The 8672-nt window shown below is 69.6% G+C and overlaps 1 protein-coding gene across 2 annotated transcripts; it reads left to right on the top strand.

Moving 5' to 3' along the window:
* Window positions 1–583: 583 nt before the first annotated feature.
* On the top strand, window positions 584–8247 carry NOTUM (notum, palmitoleoyl-protein carboxylesterase). 2 transcript variants are annotated; one of them, XM_055335914.1, is made up of 12 exons: window positions 584–1046; window positions 2154–2518; window positions 3453–3505; window positions 3584–3679; window positions 4097–4157; window positions 4284–4342; window positions 4674–4776; window positions 5351–5542; window positions 5636–5736; window positions 6227–6374; window positions 7284–7331; window positions 7554–8247. In XM_055335914.1, exons 2-12 carry the CDS (start codon window positions 2181–2183, stop codon window positions 7858–7860), a joined length of 1506 nt encoding a protein of 501 aa, XP_055191889.1. In that variant the 5' UTR covers window positions 584–1046; window positions 2154–2180; the 3' UTR covers window positions 7861–8247. The 2 variants fall into 2 exon arrangements, with proteins under 2 accessions (XP_055191889.1, XP_055191898.1); XM_055335923.1 differs by lacking the exon at window positions 584–1046 and having other exon boundaries at window positions 2121–2518.
* The last annotated feature ends 425 nt before the right edge of the window (window positions 8248–8672 follow it).

The raw sequence follows: 8672 nt of genomic DNA, 5'->3' as shown, positions 1-8672 counted from the left end.
TCATCCTAGGCTTCAAGGGCTCCGCCACAGCATCTCTCACCCCTCAAGTGCCCCAACACCGGCTTGTAAGGACCCTCTGGGGTCTGGAGCGCAGCCAGAGTGGCTGCTGTGTGCGCAGCTCCACGCCCAGCCTCGGGCCTGCCGAGAAGGACAGAGGGTGCTGGGGCCAGCGGCAATCCAGGAGGCTGGGTGGGGAGCTGGGCCAGAGCCCCCGGGGCCGCTGAGCCCCTGCCCCACCAGGGGCTGCCCCACCAGGGGACACCGCCTCCCCACTGCCCTGATTTAGGAGAGGGGCTCAGTGCCCCCCAGTTCTGGATCCCTGTCCCAAAGGCCGGCCGCTCCCTGTCTTTAGCGGGTGTGATGGCGCCGCTGGACCGCCGCGGGGAGGGGTAAGGAGAGTCCTGCGAATGCCGTCCATGGCACTTCGTGGGTGTGCATGGAGGGCGAATAAATGCTCTTTTTCTCTCCCCACCCACCCCGCCTAGCAGCCTCCTAAGCAAACACCTGCCCCCTTCCCGTTTTGATGTCTGCGCTCATCTCGTTCTGTCCTCAGTGAGGAGGTGAGCGGATGGGACGGAGGATCTAGGTCGGGAGGAGGTCACCGAGCTGAGACCAAGCCGCTGCTGCTCCCGGAGCCGGGCCCCGCCCTCCCTGCGACGCCGGGGCAGGGAGAGATTCTGGGGGTCCTTGGGGTGCCGCGCTGACGGGGTCAGGCCGGGGCGCTGCAGGCCCCACCGCAGCCCCACCGGCCGGGTAAGCGGCGGCCCCCACGGGTTCCAGGCCCGCGCAGAGTCTGTGCATCCGGCGCGGGGACCGGCGACTCCCCCGTGGCGCCGCGCAGGTCAGCGAGGGCGCCGGGGACCGCGCCACACCTGTCCGCTCCTCCCGGAGGCCCCTCGGCGCGGGGCCCGTGTCCGCCGTCGCTTTGATCCCGGGGGCCCCGCTGGATAAGAGTCTCGGCGGCTCCGCGCCAGCGCCAGAGGGGGAGCGCAGCCGAGCCGGCGTCCCAGCGGGTGAGCCGAGGAGCCGGGCGCGGGGCAGCGGCGGTGAGCGCGGGGGCGCGGCGGGGAGGGGAGAGGGGAGAGGGGCGGCGGCGCAGGTGGGCGCGGGGGCGCGGCGGGGAGGGGAGAGGGGAGAGGGGCGGCGGCGCAGGTGGGCGCGGGGGCGCGGGGGCGCGGGGGGGGAGGGGAGAGGGGAGAGGGGCCGCGGCGCAGGTGAGCGCAGGGGGCGCGGGGGCGCGGGGGGGGGAGGGGAGAGGGGAGAGGGGCGGCGGCGCAGGTGGGCGCGGGGGGCGCGGCGGGGAGGGGAGAGGGGAGAGGGGAGAGGGGCGGCGGCACAGGTGAGCGCGGGGGCGCGGGGGCGCGGCGGGGAGGGGAGAGGGGAGAGGGGCGGCGGCGCAGGTGAGCGCGGGGGGCGCGCGGGCGCGGGGGCGCGGGCGGGGAGGGGGAGGGGGAGGGGCGGGGGCGCAGGTGAGCGCGGGGGGCGCGGGGGCGCGGGCGGGGAGGGGGAGGGGGAGGGGCGGCGGCGCAGGTGAGCGCGCCCCCCGCGCCCCCGCCCGTCGGCCCGGCCCGGCCCCTGCGCGGCGGCGGAGTCGGGGCGCCGAGGAAGCCCCGCTGGCCGCGCCCCTGCAGCCTCCCGCGGGCGGTGGCGGTGGCGGCGGCGCCGGGCGGGCCGCGGGGCACGGGGCTGCCGGGACGGCGGGGCCGCGCTGCCCCCCACGGAGCCGGCCGGGAGCGCCTCCGGCGGCCGCGGCGGGGTAGGCCAGGCCCCTCCGTCAGGCTTGCGGTTTGGGAAGAAAAGGCGATGCCTCGGCCAAGAAAGGAGCGAGCGCGCCCCCCTCCCCTCCCCTCCCCCTCGGCCGGGCGGCGGCGGCGGCGGCACATCTAAGGCGCGGGCACCCGGGCCGCCGCGGCCCCCGCAAACTACGCCCAGGCTCGGCCCCCGCCGCTCATTGGCGCGGGCCGGAGCCAGCGCTCCCGGACCCTGCGCTGCCCTCGCCCGCCGCGCCGAGCCCCGCCGCCCTCGACGCCGAGCCGGCAGCAGCGCCCCGCGCCCGCGCCCGCCCCGCCCCGCCCCGCCCCGCCCGCGCCCCCGCCCGCCCCCGGCCCCGGCCCGCCCGGCCCCGCCGCCTCAAGGCCGCCCGCTCTCCGCAGGTGGCCGCGGGCCCGAGCGGCGCGGCCATGGGCCGAGGGGTGCGCGCGCTGCTGCTGCTGGGCCTGCTGCACTGGGCCGGGGGCGGCGAGGCCAGGAAGACCTGGCGGCGCCGCGGCCCGCAGCCGCCCCCGCCCCCGCCCCCGCCCCCGCCCCGCGCCGAGGCCGCCCCCGCGGCGGCGCAGCCCGTGGAGAGCTTCCCGCTGGACTTCACGGCCGTGGAGGGCAACATGGACAGCTTCATGGCGCAGGTCAAGAGCCTGGCGCAGTCCCTGTACCCCTGCTCGGCTCAGCAGCTCAACGAGGACCTGCGCCTGCACCTCCTGCTCAACACGTCGGTGACCTGCAACGACGGCAGCCCCGCCGGGTGAGGCCTGCCCCCGCGCCCCGCGCCCCGCGCCCCGCGCCCCGCGCCCCCGCCGGCCGCCCCACCTGGCTGCCCGGCGCCCGCTGCGCCCTCCCTCGGCGCCCCGGCGGAGGGCCCGGCCCTGGGACCCGCGGGGGGGGGGGGCAGCTCGCAGCGCGGGCGGGGGGGGGGCCCTGACCCCTGGGTCGCGGTGCCCGGCCCCTCTGCTAGCGTCCTCGGGGTCTGGGCGGGCAGATGCAGCCCCCGAGCGGAGCGGCCCCGCTCCGGCAGGAGGAGGCGGCCCGGCCGGTGGACAGAGTCCTGCTGTCCCCCCAGTCCCCTCCGCGCTGCCGCCGGGACTGCCTGGGCTCCCAGCCAGCCGGAGGGTCGGGGAAGGGACGGAGGTGGGACAGGAGGACGGGGGAGCGGCGTCCATCCCTCTCCAGCCCCAAAGTGTGCAGAGGAAGGACGCACGCCTGAGGCTCAGGGAGGGCCCCGACGGCTGGAGGACCAGAGGCTGGGTCGAGCCTCGGTGACACCCGAGCCCTCGCACACCCCACTGGCGGGTCAGGCGCTCGCCCCACACACACGTCTAGTGGGGGCCCTTTTCGGGATCCGAGCACCCCAGCGCGTCCCGGGAGATCCCGAGCCCAGCGAAGACCGCCCCGCTCCCGCCCGGCCGCCGGCGCCAGGGTTACAGCGGGTCCCGCGCGGGGCGGGCCGTGGGGATTTTCCACGGACCAAACAGCCCCTCGCGGCCCTTCCCGCCCCGCCAGCGCCACCTCTTGGGACAGTCGCTGCCGGCGGCGCCGCCGCACACAGTCCGCGGGGCCTGGTCGCTGGCGCCCTCGTGCGGCCCACGCTGCCCGGGAGACAGGTGGAACGACCTTTTCCTCCCCCCCCAGCTGGGACCTGCTGACCTCATGCTCCTCCTGTCCCCCCACCCCCCTTGCAGCTACTACCTGAAGGAATCCAAGGGCAGTCGGCGGTGGCTCCTTTTTCTGGAAGGTGCGTCCGGGGAGCCCAGGCGGCGTGGTGGGCGGAGGCCCCTGGGCACAGACGCTGACAGGGTGGCTGTGCCCGCAGGTGGCTGGTACTGCTTCAACCGGGAGAACTGCGACTCCCGCTATGACACCATGAGGCGCCTCATGAGCTCCAGGGACTGGCCGCGCACCCGCACAGGTCAGCAGGTCTCCTCGACTGCCCCGCGCTACCTCCTGGGGGGGCGGGTGGGGCAGGGTGGGGCTCACAGTTCCAAGTTCCCGAAGAACCCCTGCCTTCTGCTTTCTAGAGCCCTGGGGAGCCCCCCACCCAGTTCTCTCCCCCTCCTAAGGTCAGCGGACACCCACTTATCATTCTTCATTCTTATTCCGTGGGTAATCTCGGAGGCTTACCACGGCTGCTCCGCCCAACACTCCTCCCTGGGCCAAGGCAGCCAGTGCAGGGTGGGAGAGGGCGAGGGTCACGTCCGAGTGACTGGCCTGGCCTGCCTGCCTTGTTGTGGCCAAATAAGATGGCCCACATCCCACACGGTCCTGGAGCCCCGGTCGCTGCACAGCCCTTCCCCCCAGAAAGACCCCTGCCTCTGTCCTTCCCCAGGCACCGGGATCCTGTCCTCCCAGCCAGAGGAAAACCCCCACTGGTGGAATGCCAACATGGTGTAAGAGGGAGCAGCGGGGTGCCTCCTGGGGGGGTCCTTCCCTGGGGAGTCTGTGGGGGGTGGTCCTCCTTGGGGAGGGTCTCTTCCTGAGGGCCTTGGCAAGCTCACTCTGTCCTCCTGTTGCAGCTTCATCCCCTACTGCTCCAGCGATGTCTGGAGTGGGGCTTCGTCCAAGTCTGAGAAGAGTGAGTCCTCTCCGTTTCCTGCCCCCAAAACCCAGGCAGGGAGGACGGGGCTTCTGTCTCATAGCTCCCTCTAATCCCCTGACGCCACGTCCCGGGGTGCCTGCCCCGAGCACCTGCTGTCGGTTGTCCATGGCTGGCTTGGCCTCTGCAGGGATCCCACTCCTGCGTGTTCCCTGGGGAGGGGCCCCCAGCTTAGCCTGGGACACCTGACCGCCTCCCTCCGTTCATCCCAGCCCCCTCCCCTGGAAGAACCTCCTCCTTCCAGCCTGGAGGCAGGAGACCTTGCTCTCTGTCCAGGCCCCCCTTGAAACCACCCTCCTCCCCCACGCAGACGAGTATGCTTTCATGGGCGCCCTCATCATCCAGGAGGTGGTCCGAGAGCTCCTGGGCAAGGGGCTGAGCGGGGCCAAGGTGCTGCTGCTGGCAGGGAGCAGGTGGGCCAGGCGGGTCAGGGCCAGAGCGTGCAGGGTGGGGCGGGAGGGGAGGGCAAGGAGGAACCCAGCCTGGGCAGGAAGCGGGAGGGTTCCGCTCCAGGGTGTGGTATAGCTGGAAGCCTCCAGAGGATGCCTCTGGGCTCTGTGGGTGCGCATGCGAGGGAAGCTTGGACTACGGGGACCAGGGCGCCCTCTCTAACGCCTGGGGTCCCTGTGAGTGGGATCGCACCTGGTCGCCGTGACCCTGCAGCGTGCGGGGGCCCAGAGGACAGCTGTAGAGGAAGGAGCCTGAGGTTGCGTATCTCGCCGTGGTTTGCAGATGAGGAAACTGAGTCAGAGAGTGAGAGAAAAGGGAAAGAGGAGTGGGAGCAAGTGGGATGGCCTGCAACTTGGCTCATTGCCATGGGCTCAGGGCCAGGGGCTCTGCCAGCCTCTCCTGTGCCTCTGGGACCCTGGAAGGCCTGTGGGTCTTCCACACGATCTGGAACGTGTGGGCAGTTCAGGACGCGCCTGTCCGCGGCCGTGGGCCTGGGGCCGGCGGGCTCTGGGGCCTCACGGGCTGCCTCCTCTGCAGCGCGGGGGGCACAGGGGTGCTGCTGAACGTGGACCGCGTGGCCGAGCAGCTGGAGGAGCTGGGCTACCCGGCCATCCAGGTGCGGGGCCTGGCGGACTCGGGCTGGTTCCTGGACAACAAGCAGTACCGCCGAACAGACTGCATCGACACTGTCACCTGTGCGCCCACGGAGGCCATACGCCGAGGCATCAGGTGCCGGCCGCCGGGGGGACGCTGCCGGGCTTGCGCGGGGCCTGTGACGGGCGGGGAGGGGGCGGCGCCGCCTGACCCGCAGCGTGTGCCCAGGTACTGGAACGGGGTGGTCCCGGAGCGCTGTCGGCACCAGTTCAAGGACGGCGAGGAGTGGAACTGCTTCTTTGGCTACAAAGTCTACCCAACGCTGCGCTGTGAGGGGCCGGCCACGGTCGGGGTGCACGCGGCAGGGTGGGGGGCCGGGAGCGTTGGTCTCGGCTGCGGCCAGCCCGGAGGCCACTGCCCCCTCCGAGGGAGCCGGGTCGCAGCCGGCCAGGTTTGCCTGCGACTGGCCTGGGCTTAGCATCGCAAGTCCACTGGGGCCCAGGCCAACCGGGACAGTTGGTCACCCTGTCCACGGTCGCGGTTGGGAACGTGCTGCCCTTGGCGGGGCCTTGGCTGTCCTCAGGTTCACGCCCGAAGGGACATGGTCACCAAGCTGTGGTCAAAGCGGAGACCCTGGGAGCCAGGCCAAGACGGGCTGGGAAGGGGAGTAACAAGGGTGCCGCAGGGGGGCTGGCGGCCAGCACTCTGAGGGGAGAGCCCAGCTGGGCTGTGAGCCCACCGGGGAAGGGGCCGGGGCCTCAGGCGCCCCGAGGTGGGGCAGAGTGCCGAGGCAAGGCCCAGCTGAGCTGTGCCCCCCAGGCCCGGTGTTTGTGGTGCAGTGGCTGTTCGATGAGGCTCAGCTGACCGTGGACAACGTGCACCTCACGGGACAGCCTGTGCAGGAGGGCCAGTGGCTGTACATCCAGAACCTGGGCCGTGAGCTGCGGAACACGCTCAAGGATGTGCCGTGAGTGTCCTGGGGACCCCTACCCCCGACTCAGCCATCTAGATACGAGGGGAACCGTGAGTGGTCTCGCAGGCGTCCAGCCGTCCAGCCGAGGGGTGTTTCCCCAGCTAAAAACAAGAGCTTTCAAACCATGGGAGGCCGTGGAGGAAACGTAACTGCATGTTTCCAGAGCAAAAGGCCGATCTGGAAAAGGCTGCAGAGTGTACGATTCCAGCTCCGTGACATTCGGGGGGGCGGGAGGCAGACGTGAGACAGTGAAACAATCAGGGATGGAGCTGGGGAGGGGGCGGTACACAGGGCAGGGAGGAGTTTTAGGACAGGGAAACTATCCAGCCCAAAAGGGTGGACGCACGTCGTCATACATGTGTACAAACGCATAGAGTGCACAGGAGCAGGGGCGAGCCGTGATGTGCGCCACGGGCTCCGGGTGACCGTCGTGTGTCCGAGCAGGTCCATCCGTGGTGACAGGGGCACCTTTGGTGGGGTGTTGACAGCGGGGGAGGCTGTGCGTGTGGCAAGGGCGTGCGCGGGAAATCCCTGCTCAGTTTTGATGTGAACCTAAAACTGCTCTAGAAATAAGGTCTATTAAATGAACAAAGCAAAATACTCACACATCCGGGTCAGCCTGCCGCCACTGCCCAGCCGGCCCTGCCTGGAGGGGTGGACTCTGAGCAGGGTCTGGAGGCAGGAAGAGACGAGCGTGAGCAGGGAGCACGTGGGCTGCTGGGGACAAGGCCTGGTCCAGAGGGCAGCTGGCTGGCTAGGCGCAGCCATGGGGGGGGATGGGAGCGAGGGACAGGAGAGGTGCCCAGGGGAGGGGGCTGGAGCTACTGTGACCTGCGGGCACGGGGGTGGGGTGGGGAAGAGGCCCAGGGGGTCGCTGCAAGCCTGCTATCTCCTCCCCAACAGGGCCAGCTTCGCCCCCGCCTGCCTCTCCCATGAGATCATCATCCGGAGGTCAGTGTCCCTCCCCATGCCTGGGATAGATGGCATCTGGGTCTCCTGCAAACACCCACGGCCCCACCCCCACCTGCTCGCCACCGCTTCCCCAGCTCTGTAGAAAGGGCTTCCTTCCAGGGCTTTCAGTGCCAATTGTACAACCAGCCACGTGGCTGAGATGGGCCCGCCTCCACCTGGTCAGGCTGCCCCGCGTGACCCCACCTGGATTTCTGTCTGCAGCCACTGGACGGATGTCCAGGTGAAGGGGACCTCGCTGCCCCGGGCGCTGCACTGCTGGGACAGAAGCCTGCATGACGGCCACAAGGCCAGCAAGGCCCCGCTGAAGGGCTGCCCCGTCCACCTGGTGGACAGCTGCCCCTGGCCCCACTGCAACCCCTCTTGCCCCACCATCCGGGACCAGTTCACCGGGCAGGAGATGAACGTGGCCCAGTTCCTCATGCACATGGGCTTCGACGTGCAGACCGTGGCGCAGCAGCAGGGCCTGGAGCCCAGTACGCTGCTGGGGATGCTGAGCAGTGGGAGCTAGGGGTCCCGCCCCGGGGAGCTGGCGCTGGGGCCGGCCACGCCACGGGCTCCGCTGCCCCTCCTAGGACGGACGGGGCCCCGGCTGGCCCCACAGCTGCCTTCACTGCCCCTCTACCACTGCCGCCGGGAGCCCAGCCGCAGCCCCCAGCCCTGCCTCCTGCCCACGCTGGGGAGTCCCAAGCACTGGGCTCCAGCCCACCAGCCCGGATGTCCCCCGAGCCCAGCCCCAGCCTCAGCCTCTCTTGGCATTTTGTATTATTTTATAAAGTGACTTTTTTATTACTTTAATTTTTTTAAAAAGGAAAATAAGAAATATATGATTAATGATATTGTTCTGTAACATATTTTTTTTAAATAATGAAAAAAAAAAGACAACAAAAGAGCCTCACCCTGCAGATGTGTTTATTTGAATGGGTAGCTTGGCCACTTGACACACCCTGCGCCCCATCCCCAGGGAAGCAGGGGTACTGGGCGCGACCCCCGGACGCACAGATCCTGTCCGTGGCCCCCACCCCACCTGTCCCGTACCAGAGTCTCCTTCCGTCCATGCGCTCAGCAAACACCAGTCATGGGCACAGCACAAGCAAGGCCCCGACACAGCGGTCACAGCCAGTGCTTCTCAATCTAGTGACATTCACACAGCGCAAAACTTCACCATCCCCAGGAAAACACTCCTTAGCCAGCTAACATTTTTTCTTTTCTTTTCTCTTTTCTTTTAAGATTTTATTTATTTATTCATGAGAGATACACAGAGAGAGAGAGAGAGAGGCAGAGACACAGGCAGAGGGAGAAGCAGGCTCCATGCGGGAAGCC

Source organism: Nyctereutes procyonoides, unplaced genomic scaffold (assembly GCF_905146905.1).
Source record: "Nyctereutes procyonoides isolate TBG_1078 unplaced genomic scaffold, NYPRO_anot_genome, whole genome shotgun sequence".
NCBI lineage: Eukaryota > Metazoa > Chordata > Mammalia > Carnivora > Canidae > Nyctereutes > Nyctereutes procyonoides.
This window is presented reverse-complemented; position numbering and strand designations above follow the sequence as displayed.